Here is a 26,323-nt window from a genome sequence, read left to right as displayed (position 1 = left end):
TGTGAATAGGGGATTTTCCCACCACTCGCTGAGAAGGAAACCACCATTCAGATGGCAACTTTGCCAACCACCTCAAGAAACTGAAGAATTGAAAGCCACGGAGAAACTGACCAGAAAGGAAGAAGAAATAAATGAGGGAAAGGCAATATTTATTTTCAAGTATAATTTTGGTTAGACACAATTTTTGCCCTCAGAGGTGTCTTTACAACTTGATCAAGGATGGGACTCCGCTGCAACATATTCCAGTTTGATTGGCTGTGTATTCAACAACTAAGTCTCCTTTGTTTTTATTTTAATTATTTTTATAATCTACATATACATATGCCTACTATGGTCCCTTAGAGATCAAGCATTCCAACTCCATTTGCTTTTCTTTTTGTAACTATTACTTTTCATGGGGAGGGGGTAGCGATTGTCTGTGGTTGCTCATGGAACAGTGACACCCGACAGAAAACAAAGACCTTCATCTCCAGAATGGGCCCTTTCTTTCTGCTCAGTGTGAATAAGTTTTCTGTCATATCCATTATTCCCAATATATGAAATGAACAAGAGTTCAAGGGTGGCCATGGGAAAAGCGAGGGCTCTTCTCACACTGCCTTGCAGATTATCCAATGCAGTATATCTCAGAAAGAGGTGAAAATGAGCAGCACTTTACTGGGCTCACATTATACGACAGGCAGGAACAAAAGCTGGACTCAAAGCTGCACAAATTAGCAGCTTTTATGTGAGCTTCGACCTCAGTATTTGCTCCCATTCGCTCCTTAGCAGGCTTCTAATTTAGTAAGCGAAGACATTTCCACCTCTAGTGAACTTTTTGTCTTCTGAGAAGTCCGAGTCATGCAACAATTAAATGCTGGAATAAGCACTGGTATAGGTTAATATTAAATAGTGGGATATACTTCTCATGGGACTTTTAATTGTAAAAAATGACCATATTACAGTATTAACATTTTAACCCGATACTTTTTAACATCTATCCCTTAATAGTCCTTTCCCTGGTAAATAAAAAAGATCAAACTAGATTTCCTTTAAGAAAAGTTTATTTTGTCTTTTTCCTAGAAGCAAAACTAATGAAAATTAAAGTATAAAAATAAATACAATTCACATTAATGAACATTCCACTTCAAAGTAAATATTAAAAAAATAATGCATGTAAGTAAAAATCCATTAAAAGCACAAAAACAATGTCTGGCACTTTTATGAGAAAAGCTGTGAACATTTAAACAAGGTATAAAACACACATGCTCTATCTTAAAAAAAAACAACATACTCAAGTTTCTCATCCTTAATCTAAAACTAGTTTTAACTTTCTCCAAAACATACTATTTCTTTTAGCTAATTTGTATTAGTGTACACAAAACTTTTAGTATCTTTCTTACTGGAAAGATCCACAATGATATGAGCAATCTGTCTCCTGAGGTTTCAGAACGATAAAGCATAATTTATCATATTAAGATAATTTGATATTCTTGCCTACAAATAAAAAAATTGGTAACTCAGACATTTTACCTGTCTTTTAACTTCCTGGTTTACTCATTCAACAAATGATACATCTCAATAAAGTTTATGCCCGGACAGAATAGGTTATCACTTTCTGTCCATGGTAAAGGTTAAAGGTTATATTTTAAATAGAACAGAAAAGCAAAGAAAACAGTCTTTATCTCCATTCTTTAAAGAATATTAGGAATATATATAGGCTACATTTTCAAACACCAGTATCTTTTAAAAATTCAGACAGGTTAAATGTACACAGTCCCAATTTTATGTGAGAAGCATAAAGCCCTTTTTGGAAATGCTATCATAAATCAACAGTGGCATTCTCTTTCATAAAATCATAGTCCCTTATTAACATTTTTTGGTTTATATTTTAAATGAATATGTTAGTGACGAAAAACTTTAAAAGGCAGTGCTTCTTAAATAATGCAGAATTTCAACTAGATAATATTACTATCCCATTTGAAAATCTGACCTTCTTATTATGTTGTATAGCCCTTTGTTCTCTCCTAAATCAAGCATGCTAGAAAAAGCAGACTCTGAAGGAACAAAATATACAGACTAAATGGAACACAAAACTGCATGCAACATTCTATGTTACAGAGATGAATGTAACATTAATGCATGCCACTACATTCAAGAAGACTGTACTGTCTTCACCAAAGTTGTCACCCTCTACAGAAAGATTTTATAATTCAGCAGAAATGTTTCTAAGAGTACTGGGACAACAAACATCAAACCTAACATTTCTGTAAGATGACTAGCTGTTGAGAGAAATGTGTGCTTATGACCAAAAGGGTGATCCCCAGATACTTCTGTGGTAAATGTTAGGTGGACCTACAATGAGCAGGCAAATGTTTTATTCTACGTGGTTATCCTGTAAGACCAAGAATATGAAGGCTGAGAGATTAATCAGTTTTTACAAAACTGGGAGAAAACATTTTTCTGCAATAATTTCCCCTTGAATAGAACAGCATCTAATACATCAAATTCAGCAATCAGTATGCAGAGATGAATGAAATTTATATTTCAGAACCTATATTTTATCACACCTTTTCAGTATTTTATAAATATAAACCCAAATATCCTTTTAATTTTACAAAAAGTTCTCAACAGACATATGGGTACATAAAACAAACTTATGTTTGTACAGATTAAGCATAGAGATGAGTCAATTAACTAAATACTAATTTGTCTTCACCCAAACCTAATATTAAAAGGAAAATGGGGGTGTGGGAAGGAATTAGCCAGACTGACCATATTACCCACATAATTATTCAGCCCTTTGACATCACTTTGTCTGTGTAAACAGTCCAGGGTGAAATGAAAGTCTTGGGCATGGACAATAATATGGATGGAACCCTCCCCCGCTTTTATCCTAATGAATGTTGTCTTCTTAAATTGTCGCAACATTTGGCCGCTTTCTTTGGATTTTTCCTGCATATACTCCTAAAAATAGAGCAGAACTAATATTATTTCTCAATGTTAGTTTTTCTGTAATGATACTATTTAATGCTCTTGCCAAGCACTAAGTTAAGCAATATACATTATCATATTTAATCCTTACATAAAATCCTGAGGTAGAAACTGCTACCTCTGCAATAAAACTGAGACACAGGAGAGTAAGTCACCTGCCTAAGTAACAGAGCTAGAAGCAGAGATTCTGATACCCCAATTCAACCTGCTTTGTTGCATTCCTTACCCATTTTTCATTGCTGCCTCCTACTCTGCCTTAATTAGTGGTTTCTGAATTTCACTATCAACCCTTGAGTTAAACACAAAATATAAAGTGAACAAATATGCTTTAAAGCATACAAGATCAGACATTGCAATTTAGTTTGTAAAACCTATAAACAACTTTAAGTGCTTTGTAGTAAATTTTAACACCTTAGAATTCTACTTCATTCTAAGATTATGATATTCTGTCATCATAAAAATTAATTTCCTAAAATTGCTTACTAAATGGTTTGTTCTCCATGTAGCTTAAATCAGAGCATAATTTCAAATTTGTTTGAAACATAATCCAGACCATTAAAAATCTAAACAGGAAAGAGTAATCTTTTTAAGAACAACTATGAAACCCTGTGTTGAGAATTTTACATATCCCAAATTTTCATTTTATGTAAAAGGGTAAGATTCTCTAGTCTTTTTAAATCATTTAAATACTAGAGGCCCGATGGATGAAATTTGTGCAAGGGGCTTGGCCCTTGCAGCCATGGTGGCTTGCCTGGGCCCTCACAGGCCCGGCTTCATCCAGAAGGTTGTCCGGTCTAATTAGCATATTACGTTTCTATTATTATAGATGCGCTCATGTCTAAGTAAATCTTAGGAAAGGATTTCTGTACCTGTTTAGGTATATATTAATTAGACATGCTAATTCAAGGGTTGAGTTCATTTATATTATGTTGCGATGCAATTAAATCACAATAATTCTCAATACTAAAATTCATTGTATATTATTAACTGCAGTGACATTGTTGAACATTCCTGAATAAAAACAGTAGTTGCTATTTTGCTTACAAGTTCACAAGTGACAAAAAGTGGAGATGAAATGCATGAGAAAGAACATGGAGAGTAGTCACTGTGGCAAATAGATAATTTGAGGCAAAATAGTATTAATTCCTCAATGATTTGCCAACTAGCTAGGCTTTATCACCATATATATATATGGTTATATATATATCATGGGGAAAAATTGAAAATGTCCTTTTAAAAAGTTGAATTTTCAAAAGTTGAAAATTCTATATAACTTCACAAGCAAGAGATCTGGTGTTTGGTCTGAGTTCTTTCAAAAGGTTATTTTTCAAACAGCTCATTCTGACTCCCTCTGCAATGAGCAGGATCTTCAACTGCATAAAAGAACTGACCAACTGTCACTCACAGTGACTTCCAAAAGATGACATTTAAATTATCGTCTATACATGCAACATTATGAATGAAATTCACTTTCTACATGCAAAGGTCAGCAATCATTTCCAAGTTATGATCAATATCTGATTCCTTCTTTGAACTTCTATGAGCAAGTGGTGATAATATGAAAAAAAATTCTTATGTTGCTTGTTTTCTCCTATTTTGGAGAAAATCACTTAGTAATAAAAGCTCTAAAATATGCTAAATGTATATTAATGAGATTATAATTTATTATAAATTTAATTGTCATTGCCTGATTAATTTTGGTTTCTTTTAGATGCTTAAAAAGTAGTATAATTTAAAAAAGCATTTTAGAAAGTATTTTTAATGGATCATGTAATTTTTTGTGAGCTTATCAAAGTGTGTTAACAAAGATAAATAAAAAATATTAAAACATTAGCTTAAGCGTTTGCATTAGCTCAACACTGAATTTGTCTCTTGCCACCATACACAGAATTTTAAAATACATTATTTAGTTTAGCCCTTAAAGAATCCTCTAATAATGAACATAGATTTAACGCAAGCTTCTTATTGAGCACAAGAAAACAAGAACTTACCCCCTCCCAACTGGCATATTCACATGTGATCTTGTGGTCAGAGGGAGAATTTCTTTCCCTTCTGTACAGATAAAGTATTCCTGGGTAATAGCTACACTTCCCCAAAACTGAACATGCATAGACTTAGGCATGAGATCACTGTTAAATTTCACTCATTTATAAAAAGGTTTCTGAATTAAGCATGTATAATTCTATAAAATTTTCAGATTAAAAACAACAGTGTTTCTATGGAATTATTATAGAAATCAACATTGGAAACAGTTTTACTAAGATCTCCTCCTGACTGCCACGAACTACTAAAACAAATGATCACTTTATAGGAATGACTGTGAATATGCCAGAATTATGGTGGCAAGGACAACCGATCCCATGCGTGAGGCCTGCATTACAGGGCAGCTTGTGCACTTGTTTCTTTCGAATGGGCTTCGCAAACTCATTGCTACACACCTGAAACAGGCGCTCTGTTAGGCACTCTGCTCTGTGAAGACTTCTGTCTATTTTGCACAACCCCCTTCACTGATGTCTTAGGGGTTCTAATTGAATATAAAAGAATTAATAAGTCACTTGCATTAAGGTCTAGATGTTCAACATTCAAAGAAAGCAACCATACTGCATCAACTGTTCTTAACACAAATAAGCTTGAAAATAATTTAAGTCTCATGCATGCTCATTGGGAAGCTATACTTTGCTTCAGCAGGAGACTGTAACATACTTTGTTGAAGAACACTTTGGTGATGCTGAAATTACTATACGGATGTTTACGATATTTAATGAGCAAAATGGTATGAAATGAAAAGTAAAAGCATGCCAACATAAGATGATAATTAAAATATAATATACAATAGTACACCAAAGGGTTATCTTTGAACACAAAACTTTAAAAGTTCTTTCTAATTCTATAAAAAATATCACATTTGAAAAACAGCTATCCTTTATACAAAGAGCACTAAATTATTTTCCCTCTCAAAGCTAATCTTGATTTGAATATTTTTAATACGCTTATGTGTTGCATTCTTACCCTTGTCTACTAAGTAGCCTATGAACAGGAGCATTCTGTCCTTGGTTTTCATGAAGAACTCTGTTAACAAAATAAAAAAAAAAAAAATTTAATTCAACAGGATAAATTCCGTTTCCCCCCATTTTCTTTAGATAAAATAATAACAGGGTGGTAGAAGTCATCTATGCAATGATATGGCCACTATAATACTACAAAGCAAAGCAAACTGATTAAAGCAAATTAATATGGTACTTATATTTTGCTCACCAAGAACTCAAACATTAGGTTTTTGTCAGGAAAGAGATGTCCAACATAAGTATTAATCCTGCTGCTTTTAGGTAATTTATTTATATACTTTACAAAAGCCAATTTTTCCTTTCAAATATCTGAGAGAAGAAACTTCACTCTTACAAGAGTAGAAAACAGATCAGAAATATTAAGTTAGCTTTCGAAGGTTTTTATATATTTTATTGATTTTTTACAGAGAGGAAGGGAGAGGGATAGAGAGCTAGAAACATCGATGAGAGAGAAACATCGACCAGCTGCCTCCTGCACACTCCCCACTGGGGATGTGCCTGCAACCAAGGTACATGCCCTTGACCAGAATCGAACCTGGGACCTTTCAGTCCGCAGGCCGACGCTCTATCCATTGAGCCAAACTGGTTAGGGCTCGAAGGTTTTTAAATAAATATCAAAGACCCCCCCTCCCCCCTCATGGACTGAACTCAGGACATAAGGACTCAAATTTTCACCAGTGACAACATGTCTCATAGAAAGCTCCAGGAATATCTGGTCTGACATGTGACCACGTACATGACCAGGTGTTAAAACGAATTCTGACCCTGAGATCCTCCAACTCAGCAGAGAGTGTTCTACTGAGAAAAAATGGAACAAAGCGAATAAAAAGCAAGCTCAGGATTTATAACATTTTCTTTTTTAAAAAAATAAAAAAAATAGCCTCTCATTGAGGCTAAGTGATTTTTCTCACCTTGCTTCAGAAGGGTTTTGTTTAACCAGGAATTTCTTATTTGGCATTCCCATTTCAGCAGCTCTAACACAATATACAAATAAGGACACACAAACAATGAATTCAGAAAGGGGGAAAAGACATGTTTACAAATGTGATACATGGTGGCAGAAACAAATCATCTTAAAAGAGTGTACCACGAAAGACCTCTAATTAAGCATATTAAAGACTACTTTCAAGAAAAGAGTTTTAATAAGATAATCATTAGGATATTCCTTGCATTAAGTTTTTCTTCCCGTTAAGTCTTTAGGGTATTAGAAAATGAACATATTTAAAAGATATAAAAGTGACACTGCATATAAGGATAAACTATGTTTAAGATCTGATTGACTATCAGTTACACAAGTTGAACTCTGATAAATTTAGTAGTTAATAAATATATTTATCTAAAGATGAAATCAGATTTTACCACTGGATTTTATAAAACTCTTATATAAAAAAGGGATTTCTATCAGTTCAGCTGCAGAAAAGTGAACTTTTCTTTATTTCTTTTTAAAAATTTTTTATTTTTTGTTCTTTATTTCTAATATGAATATACAGACCAACAGATGACTAAAATGAATGGGTATGATAATAATTAAATTAGTGTGACATGACATGAAAAAAACTTACTTCATATACTTCTTCCTATCAAGAGACTTCTGTGTTGCAGCGGAAAGAGACACTCGTGAACTTTTCATTTTATCCTTTAAAATACAAAAGTAACAAAGCTCTAACACTACCCAGTAATACCACTAAATTATAGTATAGGATGATCTTAATTGCATGGACAGGCATATCTTACCAGTATTGTGAACTTTAACTTAGTCTTTATGATTGAAACAGTCCAATTAAAAACATTTAAATTAATTTTAACCAATGAAATAATATAAAATTTGCTTTTCTTTTGCCAACCCCACTAAGATCATTGTTTCAAACCACAGAACTCTAACACTCTGATATATTTCAAATGAACTTGGAGCCTGTTTTCTAACTCTGATTTCCAAAAAAGGAAAAAGGCACATGATAGCTTCAAGGAAATTTCATCAGGAGTAGATGATAGTTTATTAGGCGTTCAAGCAACATTCAAAGCTTCAAACTCCAAAATCTAATCACAAAACAATATGCAATTCTTTCACAGATTTCTTTTAATCAGTCTATAGACTTAAGTGTTGCTGGTAATCCCAGGAATTACCTGTGCTTAAGAATTATAGGCAGGGTGATGAAGTCAATAGAGAATGACATTTAGTATCAAGTATTCCAAACCCAAAAGAGCATATATATATGATTCTGCCCCTGGTTCCTGCTAATATTTGGTCTTTGATCCAAGTTCCTAAGAGAGCTAAACTTCTAAAACCCTTTTAATCTGACTGATATGAATGGCAGAAGCATCTTTTGTTTTAATATTTGGTGTTTGACTTTGGATCCTGACACAGATCTCCTAAACCCATTGGAATTTTCTGGTGATAGGAGCATCTTGTGTTCTAATGAGGCAACTCTGGGTGGACTCCTAGTCATCAGAAAGACCAAGCATGATTAGAAGTTTGGAACTTTTTTAGCCTCATCTCCTATTCTCTGGAAACAGGAGAGGAACTAGAGATTGAGTTAATAATTGATCATGATGAAGCCTCCACAAAAATCCTAAAGTTCAGAGAGCTTCCAGGCTAGTAAACACATACATGTGCTAGAAAGATGGTCCCAACTCTACGGGAACAGAAGCTTCTGCTCTCAGGATCCTTCTGGACCTCACCCTATGCATCTCTTCATCTGGCTAGTCATCTATATAACTTATTATATCCTTTATCCTATATAATAAAACCCTAATATGCAAATTGACCGAATGGCAGAACGACCAGTCGCTATGATGCGCACCGGGCCTCTAGTTATATAATAAACCAATAAGTGTATGTTAAGTGTTTACCTGAGCTCTGTGAGCATTCTATAAAATTACTGACCTGAAGGAGGGGGTTAATGGGAACCCCAATTTATAAGCATCAGACAGAAATTTAAGTGACAACCTGGGAATTGTGATTGGTGTCAGACGTGGGGACAGTCTTAACTGCCTCCTTAACTTGTAGTATCTGTTAACTCCAGGTAGATACTATCAGAACTTAATTGAATGACACCCAGGGTATCAAAGAACTGGTTGGTGTGGGGGGAAAACCCACACAGCTGGTGTCAGAAGTATTTTGTGACTGTAGAAGCAACAGTTTTTCTTTTTCACTTATTCATTACAAAATCAGATAACGTACCATTTGCCTGAGCATTTTCTCTTTGCGAGCTTCTCGGTCATGATGTAGAATAGACATTCTTTCAGCTGCATCCATTACAAAGAATATATCATGAATACCATACAGGGCAGCCCGCAACTAGTTTTAAAAGAAGAAAATATTGTACCCATTTTAAAAAATGAGGTCAGGGTTCAATAATATTATATACACTTTATTTAAAGAAAAAGATTAAAGTTTTAATTAAAACATATTTTCCGTGGTTAAGTGAAGGGAGAGAAATAAAGCATTTCCATTTCCCAAAGCCTTTAGGACCTGTACACTTACCTGAGCCAGCACTCTTTCCTGAAGAGAAGCATCCTGGGCTGAAACAACTCCTCTCTTTAATGGTGCTTCTGACTGAAAACTTCTTATGAATTCCATAGTGTCCTGAAAGAAAAAAATGCTCCTTCAAAAACCATTTTTCTTGGAAGGTTCACAATCACTAGAGTTTCCTTTTGTTCTTTTTCTCAGTCAATCCAAAATTACTAAGAACACAAATCTATTACTTATCAGAATCAAAACAGCACTCACTTTAAAGTGAGATGAAAATACATAAACTACTTTCTTTACATATTTTAAAAAATTATCAGAATGAAATTAATAATCAGATTTCTAAAATTGCCTATATTACAACAACTAAAAATAGTTTGATCTGCCTAAGTTCTGAACTAATTTGACAATTCAGCTGTAACAAGACTGACAGAAACTGATACAGAAGTGAAATACAAATAATTTATAAAGATCTTCTTACTTTTACAGTTTGTCGAAGTTGCTTCAATTTATCTGTCTCCATAAGCCTACGAGTAAGAAATCCTTTTGCCACAGCAGTTATTTTATTAAATTTTGCTTGTACTTCTGGACTGAAAGCCTAGAAGAAATAAGAGAGACATATGTTTTAATAACTTGAGCATTATACTCAAGATTGTTTATCTATTACAATGAACTAAATTTTTCTATAAATATATGCTCTATGTAGTTTCAACTCTAATAAAAGCTAAACTATTGGATGTGTGACAAAAATACCCATGCTCATTTGTATAACCTAAGATAATATAGAAAATATTAAAAAAAATATAGAAAGAGCCCTAGATGGTTTGGCTCATTGGATAGAGTGTTGGCCTGCAGATTGAAGGGTCCCGGGTTTGATTCCAGTCAAGGGCACATGCCCGGGTTGTGGGCCCAATCCCCAGCAGGGAGCATGCAGGAGGCAGCCGATCAATGATTCTTTCTCATCATTGATGTTTCTATCTCTATCTTTCTCTCCCTTCCTCTCTGAAATCAATAAAAATATATCTAAAAAAAGTTATAGAAAGATAAATAGATAGTAGGTAGATGGATATACATGTATCATTAAGTTTGCCCACCTGAGACCATTTAGTTGTGGCTCTTACAGAAGGCCTTGTTACGGAGGGTTTGGTCAAGCCACTAGTTGATGATCCCCAGAGGTAGAATGGTGCTTCATTTACAGAACCAAAGCTATGTTGTAGGGCAGAATTTGTGAAACCTAGAGAAATATACATTTAGTATTATACTTGATGTGAGATAATCAGAATATGCAAAACACCTAAATAAACACAACACTCATTACGAACACCACCAACAAAAAACAATGACAACTGGCTCTGAAACTGATCTACTTAAAGTATTTATGGACGTTAGGCTTATGTACCAGATGGATCTTTTCAACACAAACAGCATCTCAAGATAATTGAAGATGTGAAGATAAACTCTTACTGGGATAGGAATTAGATGTAATTCAAGATTACTCTGGAGACAGCAAACGGTGTTTTCACTTGTATACCACCTGCTGCATGAATGAACAAAGATTGGACTCTGCATCAAATTTCCGGATATTTTCTTTGCTAAAGTGGCTTTTCTCATGAACACCTGCTCACCATCTTCGATCTGCTGCTATTGTTTAATTTTTCACTAGTTAATAAGCAGCTGGCAAACAGCAGTGGGTTGGGCATGGAATTACTTGGAAAAAAAAGCTACAATTTAAAGTGTGACAAATAAAATATCTTACTACAGGATAATTTTTTCAAATGGAAAGGATTTTAAAATATTTACCAGAACTATTGGAATTTGAAGTATGGAGTGAGTCCATTTGAGAAAGCATTGTTTCTAGCAAACTGGAGTCACTTATTTTTCTCCATTCTAAGTCCACTGTATTGTTAATATCCAATTCAGAGGCTTCCGCTGTAATCACTTTCTTCTCTTTGAACATTTTTTCCTGTTCTTCTATTTCCTATAGAATAAGAGTTCATTAAAACATGCTAGATATTTTTGTTAAATTGTATCCCAAAACAGTATCATTTTAGGATTAGCTAAAAGTATGTATAATTATCAGCAAATTGTTATCTATTTCAAGTGTTCCTCCCTCTAATAAAATTGACAATTTGATTTTAAAATATGATATATTAACAATAATAATCTTAAAACAAGTGTCCTCCTCTTAAAATATACTCTTGCAGAATGCTTATTTTAGCATCTACTTATAAAATAACTTTACAAATATTAAGTTTTGAATCAAGGATTCAATAAAGCATCCTATTGATAAATTCTACATTATTTTTAGACTAGAGGCACGAATTCATGCACGGTCAATCGGGGCCATCTGGGCCGATCGGGACTGGCCGGCTGGGGGGAGGGATGGTGGGACGTTGGCTGTGGGAGCGCACTGACCACCAGGGGACAGCTCCTGCGTTGAGCATCTGCCCCCTGGTGGTCAGTGTGCATCATAGCGACTGGTCGTTCAGTCGCTTAGGCTTTTATATATATAGATAAGAATCTAAACAGTAAACCTCACATTCTGGTAATAAAAATATTATCCATGTGTCAAAACCAATGACCCCTTTAGGTTAACATATTCTGGAGGAAAATTGCAAGTATCCTATCCATGACTAAAATTCTTAGATATTGCTGGCTAAATTCCACTTACCAGCCCTATATCCGTACATTTTAATACCTCACCTTTTGCAATCTTTCCTGTTCCCTCTCCTGCTCAGCTATGAGTAGTGATAACTGCTGGGCGTGCTGTTCTTCTAGTCTCTTCCGCATTTCTTCAAATGCTAACATCTTGCTTCTTAATATTTCCTCATCTTCTGAAAAAAAACATGTCCCCTCAGATTTAGAAAATTTACAAATCTAACATCTGATGTTTTATATCAACTTAAAGTATGTTTCTGACAAGAGATTATTCCTGGATCTGACATAATATAATCAAGATATAGCCAGGCCCCTCCTTTGAACCACATTCTCTTTTGGGACTCTTATTTCATGCTATCAAATAAAGGCCCCCATCTCACCACCTTCACCAGCTCATTCAACAGGCTCCTACTTGATACTAGAGAATATTGGATGGATCTGGAAGGTGAAATGAAACCAGGAAGAAAAGGCATTTCTTGAAATCCCGAGCAATGAAGCCAGCTGGAGGAACAGATTTCTAACCTTGATGATGCAGTAGGAAACTGTAAAATCAGAGCCATATAAAACCTGTACTGTTCTAGTGGCTTTAATCTGTCTTTTTACATTGGCTTTTGTTTTCCAAGCTATTGTATATTTGGATTGTAGAACAATTTGTAAGAATATTTTTTTTTAACTGTGCATTATTAAAAATGTCCCGAGTTAAGCTGATTGTCAACTTTATTAAGGATTGCTTTGTGCCCACTGCTATAAAGATTTGTTCTGGAGATGCAAAGGCAAATGCCTATCCTGTGTCAGCACTTTCAGCTTCAAATATATCATTTAACTGAACGTGAAAAAAGGTGCTGCTGAACATGTGCTAGTGCAGCAGACAAGTGAGCTTTCTTCCATGCCCCTTCTCCTTTCTGCCTCTCCCTTCTCAAAGTACTCCATGAAAGGTTGCATTTTGATAAAGCCTTTTAAAAAAAAGTATTGATGACAATAAAATAATAATGTGGGGGGTTCCACCCAGTGCTTCAAGACAAGGAGCTCCCTCACTAGAGAGGGGCACTGCCTCCCTTGCCCACTTTGATAGCAACCTGGCTGCCTCCACTGTCAGAATTGCCACTTGTTGGTTTTGGGATTCCCTGAGATAGTTTCTAGCCATGGTATGTCGTTTACATGGAGAATCAGGTTAGCTTCCCAGGTTATCAACTGTTGTTTTTATTAGCATTCTTATAAAGTTGCACAGGTTTTAAATGGTCAGCCCTAACCCCATTTTTCCTAAAAACCCTATTATTTTTAGCATACTATTTTACAGAATGTGAGGTGTTTTTTTTAGGAAGACATATATCACATTAAAGCTGAAATGTTTATGTCTAAGAACTTAATTTACTTCACTTATGTCTCCCATTCTCAGCAATGAAGAATTATGAACCATGACAACAAAGTAAGAAGTAATAGAGAAGACATGTTTTAGCAAGTTGTTAATATAACATCAGATGCAACAGAAATTTGAAATAATTTCTATCAATAAAGATACTATTCTTTTTTGGGGGCGGGGGGAGTTAATCCTCACTTGAGGATATTTTTCCATTGGTTTTTTTTTTTTTTAGAGAGTGGAAGGGAGGGCGAGAGACAGAGAGAGAGAAACATCAATGTGAGAGAGATACATTGATTGGTTGCCTCCCACACATGTGTGACCAGGGCCTGGGATTGAGCCTGCAACTGAGGTACAATCCTTTACTGGAATTCGAACCCGGTATGCTTCTGTCCTAGGGCCAACACCCTATCCACTGAGCCAAACTGGCTAGGGCTAAAGATACTAATTTTTTTTTAATAATTAAAAAAAACTTTTAAAGTATTTTTACTGATTTCAGAGAGGAAAGGAGAGGGAGAGAGATAGAAACATTAATGATGAGAATCACTGATTGGCTGCTTCCTGCACACCCCCTACTGGGGATCAAGCCTGCAACCCGGGCATATGCCCTTGACCGGAATTGAACCCTTCAGTCCACAGGCAACGCTCTATCCACTGAGCCAAACCAGCTAGGACTAAAGATACTATTCTTGAAATACTACTCACAGAGCCTTATTTGTGATATTTTTCTCTAATAATTTGATGTTAAAGTATTTACTAAAGGGCCAACTACAGGAGATCTCATCACAAATGAAAGGACAAACAGGTGAAAACATTAGAAACCACAGCCCAAAAGGAAGACATCACAACAGTACACTGGATTAAAACTGATTTCATACAAGAACTTTTTCCTCCAGTCACTAACAATATTCTCTATAATACCAAGTGGACTGTGAAAGATTCATAAATTAAAATTTAAAATCCTGTAAGAAAAGCCAAATGGCACGAAACTGTAGCTAATATGCACTCTGGTAAGATAAATGAAATTAAGTACCCTAATGAACAGATAAAGATGATTATTTTGCAAAATGTCAATTAAAAGTATTCAATAAAGATGTCATCTGCTTGGCAGGTATCAAACATTTCCAAGTTTCTTACCTCTAGAAATACTTTCTAACATTTTATTCTTGTTGATGTAGACAGATCCTGTAGGGCATATTTTTTCTGGCAAATGTTGCCTTTCCTGTTCAGCTGTTATGACATATGGGCAGTTTTCTTTTTGCAAACTATCCATATCTAAATCAAGTCTCCGTTTAACTTTCTCAAAACTGTTATCCAAAAATTGTCCATTTCCACAGGACACTGTAGGGGTGTCCATCTGCTGTCTGGCATTCTGGTTTTGCATCAGTAAAGGAGATGGGTTTTTTACATCATAAGACTTATTCAGTTCCATTTGTAAACTGCAGCTTTTCTCTAACACACTGGCTGATTTGAGTCCACTCAGGGTTCCAAAGTTTTGACTTGCTATACATGGACCAGTGGTATATGGTTCATGCAAACTTGGCATTGCAGTACTTGTACTGTCCATTTTGTGTGGAACTCTTCCATCAGATGTTAATTGACCTTCCACAATAGCAAGTCCATGAATAACTTTATTTTCTAATTGATTTCCTGAAGATTGACATACCTGATTTGAATTACTTAGAACCATTTCTTGTATAGCTTCAGATGTATTTTTGCTGACATAAACCTTGCTTGAACAAACTCCTGTTAAATCAGTTGGTAACTTTGGCACCGTTTCAGGTACGCTTGTTTTTTCATCAGTATCTTGAACAACTAAGTCTACTGTCTGTTCTTTTCCTTTAGGACTTAATTCACAAGCATTTACTGGATTATTTATAAGTATATTATATGCTGATGATGGCCTAGAACGCCTTCGATGCATTTTAGGACTCAGGCTTGGCTCTGGGCTAGGTAATTTGGCATATGAACTAGTAAGACTTTTGATAACATTATTTTCAGTAACAAAAGTGGGAATGACTTTAAAATCAAAATCAGGATCTGAAACAGTGGGGTGGCCAGTTCCCACAGCTATGTCTGCTTTAGAAAAACTACCCGAAACTGCTGTGTTCATGCTGCTTGTTTGAGCAGAAGCACCTTGGAGAAGAACATTTGATTTATTAAGGCTTGGTTTATCAGGAATCACTGAACTACAGTGTTTGCCCATAAACTGGGTCTTCTCCTTTACACAGTCAGTCACTTTAACAGCATCATTTTCTTTGTCTGAATGACTCTCATTAACACTTCCCTTTGCACTATTTCTCAGACTGCGTCTAGATTGTTCTCTCTCTATATATTCCTTTGACTTTTTCATCAGGTTCTGGAGACTCATTAAGTAGGGATCTGGAGTAACTTCTTCCAAAAGTGATGGATTCTGTTCTTCATTTTTTGGGAGGAGACCACCAGAAATAAGAGTCTCTTGTGGGGTTGCTGAGGTCTTCAGAGAAGCTTCATTTTCTGTATGACCAATATTTGAACTACCACCTTGCTTTAGAAAATTAAGTTTTTCGGAATCCCTAGCTAAGTCTATTCCATTAGATTTAAATTGGTCCTCATTATTCAATGGCAAAATTCCAGTTATCTTTTCAAACTTTGCTAAAGTAGAGGGTTCAGTAGAGCTTGGCAAGGTATTTGGAAAGGTAGCAGGAACATTCAAGTTTCTGACTTCTGAATTAGAGTAAACTGTTTCATCCTCCCACTGATCAAAATCACTGGCATTAGGTGCTTTTCTAACCTGAAAAATGAAATTTAAAAAGTAATAATTCCTCATTACCAACAACACCTTTGATTTTATTGTTTTCTAAATAAAACTAAAATTTAAAATTCAGAGTTCTAATATTTGAAAACACAAATAAAGACTAAGATTACCTTTTTCTATGGTATCCTATACCACATGGAGCTCAAATTACTATAAATAACATCTAGTGGTCATTCTGCCTATTTATTAAGATTTTAAAAAAATTATCTATTCTGGTAAATTTATGAACATATGTGCATGTGTAAACACACACAGAGAGATATCCATATATCCATGTGCAATTTAATCTTGGAATAGAAGCATTTTCCTTAACTTTCTTCTGGCTATATGTTATTAATGTTACCAACTATTCCACCTATAAGAGCTATCATTTAAGGATAGCAATATATAAGACAAGTAGCAAGTCATTAAATTTATTACACAAATGATTCCCTCCTTAACAAAGACTAACTTACTCTGGATAGTGACTAAGAAAAAACAATTCAGTAATAAGACACCTGTCTCCCACATACTTACTCCAAATTTTAACTAAAATCCATCTATGTAATGAAATAAATTTGTAGTAAGTGATAGCTCAGCCATGTAGCTTAAATTACTTAAAAATAAGAAAAAATTAAACTTCAAACCCAATTTATTAAAGAAAATTTCAATTTGATTAACTGATGATCATTTAAAACAGAAACCTGTTATTGAGTGTTAGAAGAAACAAAATAAGTAAAAAAAATATTGAAAAATTAAGATGAGAGCAATTATGTACACAAGAGATCCAACAGAAAAAAATAAAATTCCATTTTGTATTTAAATAATTCAACTTTGCAAAAAAATTAAAAGTGAACTAGGATGGTTTCTAAAGATTATACAAGCATATATTAAACTGGCAGAAATCATTATCATACTATGTGAATATAGACTCCAGAATCATGATTACGGAAAGATTTTAAGGTTGTTTTGCATGTGTCGTTCCCTAGGCCATATGGCACTCCTGTTTGACTGTACAAATCCCAAGACATACTAGTATAATGGTTTCCAGGTATGTACTATGCAATAAGCAGTACAACAAGGTGTACTCAGGACCAAAATAAAACAAAAGAACTACATATTCATGAAGTCTATGGACATATTCATATGTTCAATGTTTTTCGTATACACCTAACATGAGCCTTTGGTTACATGATTTAAATAACAAAAAAATTTATGATAGAATCATAAGTTTTAAAGATGAGACAGATCTTGGAAATCTATTTTTAATATATAAAATGTCTCTACCTGCATAATTCATTACAGTTCAACATGGTACATGCTCTATTAAACATAGAAAGTTTTCAGACTCAACAATAATCTCTTTAGTAATATATATGATATATTCCCTCAATGGACCAAGAATGATAGACCATTTTTATTTCAATAATAAAAAATATCAAATTAAAAAACCCAACCTTATTGTGCTACACATTATATATTTTAAACTTAATACATGAAGTAATTATAATCTGCAAATTAAAATCTACTACCCACAGAGAAATGAAAGTAGCTAGCTGTTAATGGGAAATATTCTAAAATTCATTGTACATTCATTTAGTATAAATTACACAAACCACAAATCCTTAATATGGGGGAAAAAAATGTAACCAGCAAAACAGTGCTCTATATGGCAGAAATTATTTGTTTAATCAAATTCATTTATTTTCTTTTAGTATAAAATGATCCAGACCTTAAAACAAATTGTTTAAACAAATTTATATTAAACTAAATAAAAATAATTACAAAAAGTATGGATCAGTTGTTTGAATGGTTTTAATATGGACCTAAGATGCATCTAGGCAATTAATTCTAATTATCTAATATAAATTGCATTTGTGTATCTAAGAGCAGAATTTTTACCCCCAAAATTGGGGGCAGTTATTTATTTTAACGAAGAATGAGAATAAGATAATTGAGTCAATAGTTTGATTAATTCAGAGGTAAAGTACAATGGACAATTCTATCATTTTGTCACTGAGAATTCCATGTTTTTAGAGTCATAGGACACATACAAGAAGCAATTATATCCAATGTATGACTCCATTGTATTTGTACCCTCTGACTCAAGTACTGGTCATCACTAACAAGCAAGTGAATTTTCTTTGGAATAACTGAAATGGAATATCACAAATTATGAAACTTCTCAAACAGAACAGTAAAGTATATTGGTAATTAACTATTAAATGCAAACATATATATGAAAAATTATCTTCAATTCTTAGCTCATGATTTCTTAATTATAACTGAATAGAGTTTAAATTACACACCTGAACATTTTCAAGAATCTCCTGGACACGAGTCAGTAAAGCTTTCTTCCTATTAACCTGCTTTCTTGCTTCTACATCAAGTGCTTTTTGTTTTTCTTGTTGCATTTCCTTTCTTTTCTCAATATTAAGCTACAAAACATAATAAATAAGGATTTCTCATAAATATACAAATAGCATAAAACCAGTAAGTTTTGAATCAGAGTGATTAAAACTATAGAGAAAGAAATCTGAAATGGTTCAGGTTAATTGACAGGGATCAGTGGTGATGAAAATGTTCTGTGTGGGTGTGAGTTATACAAGTGTACACATATATTAAAATCCAAGGAACTTAAATACTTAAGATTTGTGCATTTTACTGTATGTAAATTATTCTCAACTAAAAAAAAAGTTAAAAGGAAAAAACACACCTTCTCAAATACTCTAAAATGAGTTATAAAATCAGCCCTTTTGGCCACTGCTGATCTTTTCACTTGGCAATACCTTACTTCAATGGATCAGTTAGATTCTAATATTCTAAAAAAAAATACATTTTAACTCTTTTCTACCTCAAGAAAATATCCAAAGGGTTAATGATAAAGAAATAGATGATATTTTATTTGCCTACAAAATCAGTACACAGATTTGGTTCTACTTCATTGTAACCTCCACTAAAAATATAATGTACCTAAAAAACTGAAGGCTTCTATGCATTAAATCTTTTTACAGTGGGTTTAAATCTTAATTATTAAGTTCTGGGAAATTCAGTCACTGTGTTAAGGAGTTAAGACTTATTTTAGACTTATGCAAATGAAAAACATGTTATAAAAATTTTTCCAGCTGAAACCGGTTTGGCTCAGTGGATAGAGCGTCGGCCTGCGGACTGAAGGGTCCCAGGTTCGATTCCGGTCAAGGGCATGTACCTGGGTTGCGGGCACATCCCCAGTAGGAGATGTGCAGGAGGCAGCTGATCGATATTTCTCTCTCATCGATGTTTCTAACTCTCTATCTCTCTCCCTTCCTCTCTGTAAAAAATCAATAAAATATATTTAAAAAAAAGAAAATACAAAATAATTCAATATATTAAAAAAAAAAATTTTTCCAAAGTTGCAATATTCATCCATCAAATCTATAATAACAAAAGGGTAATATGCTAATTAGACCGGATGTCTTCCCGATGTCATTCTGGATGTCCTTCCTGATGAAGTTGGGGCCGGAGGGAAGCCAGCTGGGTCCCGGGTGCCTGTGGGCAGCCTGGGGGAAGCCAGCCCGGGGGAAGCCACCTCGGGTCCCAGGTGCCAGCTAGTGGCGGCCGAAGGAGGGAAGCTGGTGCCGGCAGTGAGGGAAAGGAAGGCCTACGCTTGCACGAATGATCGTGCATAGGGCTTCTAGTATAACATAAAAACATGGATTAAAAACAAAAACATGGATTAATATCCATAAATATCAGATTTTGCTTATAAATAAGTAACTGATGGAGTCATAGATCCTAAGCTGTTAAGGTGTAGACATTTTGGTCCATATTAAACTGATCAAGCACTATGTCATCAAGTAGCTGATAAAAATGTTATAAAATTTTTCCTATTTGCATGGTATCAAAGAATCATTCCACCCTTGCTAATAAAATCATTCCATTTACTTGCTAATAAAAAAGGAGAAAGAAGATACCTTTAAAGAATCATCTGATAGGCACCACTATAAAAACAAGTATTCAAACTGAACATCAAACTAGAGGAACTAGATATTTTGTAACTTCTGATTTAATTTACTACGAAATACATGGCATCATCTCCAAACAATTCTTACCCAAAACGTTTAACCTACTCTAATCAAACTTTTAGACTTAATTTCCAGTTTATAGGAACTATAGTGACTAGAGGGCAAGTTAAACATCACCATGAAGGAAACAACTACACAAATCCAAAATGTAAGGTATTCTACAAGATAACTGCTCTGGTCTCTTTAAAAATTCACTATTAATTTTTTTTTTAAGAGGAACTGTTCCAGATCAAGAGATTAAAAATTGTAACAAGCAAATGTTATTTGTGAATTTTGACTGGATTCAGATTTTAAAAAGTTATAAAAGACATTTTGAGCGCAAATTGGGAAATCTGAATATGAAAAGAATATTAGATGCTTTTAAAATTATTATTGTCTTAAGGTATGATAATGGTATTGGGATTTTATATAAGAGAATATCCTTATTCTTAGAATATATATACCAAAATAACAGTTGGGACAAAAGTAGGTTTACAATTATGAGTACGTGAAACAGAGTTTATTCCTTTTGTTATTTATTAATTATTATATTATTTTCCATACAAACAACTGTAAACCTACTTTTGCCCCACTCTGTATTTAGGGGAGAAGTGTTATATATCTGCAATTTTCAAATGGTTCAGCAATAAGACAAAAAGAGTAGGTAAATATACACATACATACATATATAAGATCATACACACGATAAAGCAATGATGGCAAAAATGTTAAAATGCTGAATCTAACTAGTGATATATGGGTAGTCGTTGTATTATCCTTTCAACTTTCCTGTATGTTTGAAAATTTCATTACAAAAAGTTGGCAGAAAATACTGATCTTTTAACTAGTTATACACACAAAAAAAATTGAACTCTTTCAATCATACTAATTTTGACATAAAATCACATACATTTAAAGGGTTTATGATGAAAAATGTGTCTTCCCTCTCATCTTATATTTCCTTACCCCTCTCCAGAGAAAGAATACAATAGCCTTATTTAAAAATCCAAACAGTTAACATATATTAAGTTCCTTCTATGATCTAAATACTGTTCTGAGCATTTTAAATGTATTAGTTCATTTAATCCTCAAAACAGCCCTATGAGGTAGGCATTATTTTTATCCTAATTTAACAAATAAAGAAAATGGACCTGCAAGTTCACAAATCAGGTAAGTGGCAGAGCAATGATTTGAACCCAGGCCAGAAGGCACCACAGGAGGACTTTAAACCACTATTCCACACTGTCTCCAAGAGCAGGCTGTGTGCAGTGATTTACGGTAGCTCATGGAGATCCTTCCATGGAATATATATACCAACCTGTGGACTAGTTTAACTATGATTCATCTTATAGAATTTTTAAATGTCCACACATTTAGGTCTACTGTGCTCATTTTAATGGCATGTATGAGATTCTATAAGATGAATCATAGTTAAACTAGTCCACTACTGATGGCTGTGCTCATTTTAATGGCATGTATGAGATTCTATAAGAATCTTAGAATATATAAGGATATTCTCTTATATAAAATCCCAATAAAAGTTACCTCTTTTAAAAATTCTATAAGATGAATCATAGTTAAACTAGTCCACAGGTTGTTCATCAGTCTTTTGCTATTTTAAAGAATGCTACCATAACCTTATGAATATTTCTTTGGACACTTAGATGAGAACATAATTGCAAAATATTCCCAAAATGGAATTGCTGAGTCAAAGGTTATGTACACTTTTAAATTCTGATAAACACTACCAAATTGCTCACCAAAAAATAAAATCAACTGATTCTCTCAGCAAAAGTGCTTTCACCACAACCGAAGGAACATTAGGTCCTAATCAGATCTTTGCCAATATAATAGGCAAAAAAAAAGCTAATTCATTTGTATTTCTTTAGTTATAAATAAATTAGGCATCTTTTTGATGTTTATAAACCTTTCTTTTATTTTTCCTGTGAAGTGCCTTAATGGTTCACTATAGAAAAAAGGTTATCTAAAATCAAAGAATGTTTACCAGTGGAGAAAGCACAGCCACTCCATGGAAGCGAATAAGTGAAATGCTTTCAGACTGAACAGGTAGAAAGCTCTCTGTGGATAGTGATGCCTCTTGGATTCTGGCAAGACTTTTCTCACAGAACTTCTCATATTCCTCCATCTTCCCACAACCACACTGCAAAAAGAGAAAAATGTCATTTTTAATGTGCTGAGAAAAATAGACCTTAATTATTTGGCAAATTTTTTGGAGCACTAAAATATTCCTAGAATTCACAATTCCTAGAACTGGCCTTCCCAAAAAATTTTTCACTGATCAGGAGCAAATTCTTAAGTATAGGTAAGTGGCTCAAGATCCTACCCAGTTAAGGCTTACATTACGTAGTAAATATTTCTGAACATTTGCATGCAAATCAATCTTTAAATGTGATTAGTTTAGAGAAGTATTAAGAACTTAGCAGTGAAACCTACTTGAAGGACACAAAGTTCTCTACCACTTTACTAACTTTAGACTATAAAATAGAATATATTTTCTTTAGCAGGACTTAGCTACACAGCACAAGAAAAACTAAAGTATACAAAGGTACCCAGAAAGACAGAATGGCTATTTAAATTTAAAAAGTTACCTCTTTTAAAAATTCTTTTTCTATCATGGAGTTCAAAGTCTATTACTTGCATATTTTAAAAATATATTATAACTCCATCATTACTAGCCAAGTCAGTCAGCAGTAGAAAACAGAAAACCTATTGACTCTCGTAATAATTCTATTATTGAAAATTGGAACCATTGCCAAACTACTTAAAATAATCAGCCCAGTAACTTCACAATTTCTGGAAATTGTTATGGTGGCCATGAAAATACAAGGTAACCAGGAAGGATTAGCCACCATATTCATTCATCAAGCAAGCGTTAAATATTTGATTGCCTGTTTCCATAGCATTATGTCTAACATTGTTTCCTTTAAATAAACAAGGACAAATGAAAAAAGAGACATCATGAGGCTCATAACCAACAAGGGAATGAACTATGAAAACAGAAAAACCAATACAATAATGTTCCTTTAAGTGTTCATTTTAAAGCAATTAATTAATTAACAAAAAAAGAAAGAGGGTAAGGAAATTCAATTCATGATGTAGGATATACAAAGATGAAATAAGATAAAATATGATACTGTCCTAAGTCTCAAGGTACTTAAAAATTCAGTACACTAAAGTGTCAGGGACAAAATATAGCACAATTAGAAATGAAGAAAAGGCATATTCAAAATTAGGATTAGATGATAAAAAATAAGATATGTTGCTACGTTTGACCAACTGGTAGTCTTAATAACTTCTTCCTATGATCCCATCAATTCTACTTGTTTCTATATTCAACTTATGCAAAGTGAGAGTTTAATTTCAGAGAAATGGTTCTCTTGAGTTGAATGAGGTTATTTTTCAAACTTATATTCATAAAACAAGCAAAAGTAAAAAACAAAACCAACACCTTACTGCATGATAACCATAATAATACCTCAATTTTTAGTCTAAATTTCAACCCATATTATGATATCTTAACAACCAAATATGCAGAAGCTAAGATGTAAGAGAAATTCAAATAACCCCATTTCTACCAAAATACTTCAAAGTATGTAATGCATCCAGCATTACAGGGAACATAAATAGATTACTTATATAATCAATGTAACATATTTCCTATGAATACACACGCAAAGCATGAAATTCCATTTTAAAGGTCTGGGAAATTTAAGGAAATAAAATGGTTTTATGGCAATAGTTTTATTTTTCTTTCAACAACGTCATATAGATATGCCTCACTGTTTCAGAAAATTAAATCCATATCCCTTAAACAGTACATGCATGTCATACAGATTGCAGATGTACAGTAATTTATTATTATAACAGTGTAACTTATGGCATATGATAATGCATAAAATATCCTAATACAAGTGCTAATACGATTATGGAAATCACCAAATGATCCCAGAAGAGCCTGACTGGATCCTTCTTATCCTTCAGTCTCAGCTTGTAGGGCTCCACCTTTAAAAGGCTGTCCCTTTAAATTAGCCCTGTGTCCGTCACTGCCACATTACACTGCTGCTTTCCAATTTTCATAGCACTTACCACTATCTGAAATTATCTTGTTTATTTCCTTGGCTTTTGTCTGTCTTCCTCCACCAAATCGTAAGCTCCATAAGCACAGGTACTTTCCGAGTCTTGCTCACGGCTGAATCCCCATGACACAGAACAGTGTAGGCAACACAGTAGCACTTGATAAAAAAGTAGTGAATAAATAAATATTAGGGTAATAAGCTCAAACAATAATGTAAACCAGAAAAAAGGCTAGTAAGGCAGAATGGACTTTGGAGAACGGTAGTTTCATGGATGACTGTATTTTCGAAGAACGTGGAACCTCTAAATTGCAAAGGCAACCCATTCAAAAAGTGAGCATCCGTATCCTATGTGATTAAGCAAGAGGGCACTTCCTCTCTGACAACACAATTATCTCTGTCAGCAGGGTTTTATTTTAAGGGAGCCTTGACTACAAGGCCACTCCAGCCACACTTCTTTGGCCCCACACGTGGCCATCAGGCATTACTGGCCAACTGGAGCTAGTGGTCTGCCAGCTGCCTCAAGTTCAGACATGCCTCCTCTTCTGCATTTATACCAGGACCCTTCTCCAAGTAAGCCTCTGCGAACCCCAGACGCATGGCCAGGCTAGCTGCTCCTCACCAGTGCTCTGCCAGAAACGGCAGATCTGGCTTTGTTTTCAGATTCTAGCTGGTTGTTTGCCCGCCAACCCTCCCAAGGCATACACTTCTTTTTCTTTTTTTTAAATATAGTTTTATTGATTTTTTTACAGAGAGGAAGGGGAGTTAGAAACATGGATGAGAGAGAAGCATCGATCAGCTGCCTCCTGCACACCCCCTCCTGGGGATGTGCCCGAAACCAAGGTACATGCCCTTGACCGGAATCGAACCTGGGACCCTTCAGTCCGCAGGCCAACGCTCTATCCACTGAGCCAAACCGGTTAGACCCAACCTGTGGGTCGAGAACAATGAAAATACATCCTGCATATCAGATATTTACATTACGACTCTTAACAGTAGCAACATTACAGTTATGAAGTAGCAACGAAAATAATTTTATGGATGGAGGTCACCACAACATGAGGAACTGTATTAAAGGGTCGCGGCATTAGGAAGGTTGAGAACCACTGGGTTAGGGCGACATACACTTCTTACGGCGGCAATGACGGGGAAGGTTTCTTAGGCTCATACTAGCTGTGAGCTCTTGGCAATTCACTCACCATCGCCAGGCCTCAGAATCATCTGTAAAACAGGGATAACCCCATCGGTCTCCAAGGGATGCTGCGAGGGTTCAAGGAACTAACACAGGTCTGGTAACTGGTGGTACTAGTCTCCTGCGGGACGTGCAGGAAGCATCAATACACGGGGGCTGCTTTTATTATGCAGATGACGATCTGAGGATGATGTTTATCCCTACACTATGAACTGGAGGGCAGTGACAGTGCCTGGCTCCTACTAAGACTCAAAGGTAATTTAAAAACGTGGAGAGCGGGACAACGGCTTCCGCCTTTGGCTGTTTCCAGACCCTTCCCCCATTAAATCGATCTCTAGCACCTGCCATTTGCCTAAATTCGGGATAGGGAGCTGGGATCAAAACCAGATAGAAGCAAAGAGCGGCAGCACCAGGGGCAATCAAGACACTTTGCTTTATTATCCTCCTGCCCCAGAGGGTCCTAGGGCGCCTGGTCGTGGTAACCGCGTTCAGACGAGGTCAGTGCACACCCCGGGGACTCCTCCCTCGCCAGCACCGCAGCGAGAAGAAAAAAGGCCCATTTTTGTCCATAGGAGGTGGTTCTCCGGCTCGAGCCGGAGTTTATGAACCCGGACCCTCTGCTCTCACCCCAGCGCCCCACGCCCATCTCCCTGCGATGCGGCTCCATCCGGAGGGCCCGCGAGGCAGCGCCAGCATCCG

General features: G+C 34.9%; 1 protein-coding gene across 4 annotated transcripts in view; it reads right to left on the bottom strand.

Moving 5' to 3' along the window:
• Nucleotides 1–1,036: 1,036 nt before the first annotated feature.
• The window catches only part of CCP110 (centriolar coiled coil protein 110kDa), a 25,655-nt gene continuing 368 nt past the window's right edge, over nt 1,037–26,323 (bottom strand). For 2 of the 4 annotated variants that reach the window (XM_014544429.1, XM_005872011.2), the window contains exons 2-16: nt 24,446–24,591; nt 22,344–22,499; nt 18,605–18,733; nt 14,657–16,292; nt 12,208–12,338; nt 11,305–11,482; nt 10,599–10,738; nt 9,986–10,102; nt 9,520–9,621; nt 9,217–9,333; nt 7,598–7,671; nt 6,947–7,009; nt 5,980–6,039; nt 5,409–5,494; nt 1,038–2,943 (exon numbers count right to left, since the gene is read on the bottom strand). In XM_014544429.1, coding sequence (XP_014399915.1) covers nt 2,891–2,943; nt 5,409–5,494; nt 5,980–6,039; nt 6,947–7,009; nt 7,598–7,671; nt 9,217–9,333; nt 9,520–9,621; nt 9,986–10,102; nt 10,599–10,738; nt 11,305–11,482; nt 12,208–12,338; nt 14,657–16,292; nt 18,605–18,733; nt 22,344–22,484 — 3,027 coding nt within the window. In that variant the 5' untranslated portion in view covers nt 22,485–22,499; nt 24,446–24,591 and the 3' untranslated portion in view covers nt 1,038–2,890. Of the gene's footprint in view, nt 2,944–5,408; nt 5,495–5,979; nt 6,040–6,946; nt 7,010–7,597; nt 7,672–9,216; nt 9,334–9,519; nt 9,622–9,985; nt 10,103–10,598; nt 10,739–11,304; nt 11,483–12,207; nt 12,339–14,656; nt 16,293–18,604; nt 18,734–22,343; nt 22,500–24,445; nt 24,592–26,323 lie in introns of all 4 variants that reach the window. The other 2 variants (XM_005872009.2, XM_005872010.2) reach the window with 2 other exon arrangements.

This window comes from Myotis brandtii, unplaced genomic scaffold (genome assembly GCF_000412655.1).
Source record: "Myotis brandtii unplaced genomic scaffold, ASM41265v1 scaffold363, whole genome shotgun sequence".
NCBI classification, from domain to species: Eukaryota; Metazoa; Chordata; class Mammalia; order Chiroptera; family Vespertilionidae; genus Myotis; species Myotis brandtii.
The sequence above is the reverse complement of the archived record's forward strand: the minus strand, read 5'-3'. Positions and strand labels throughout refer to the sequence as shown.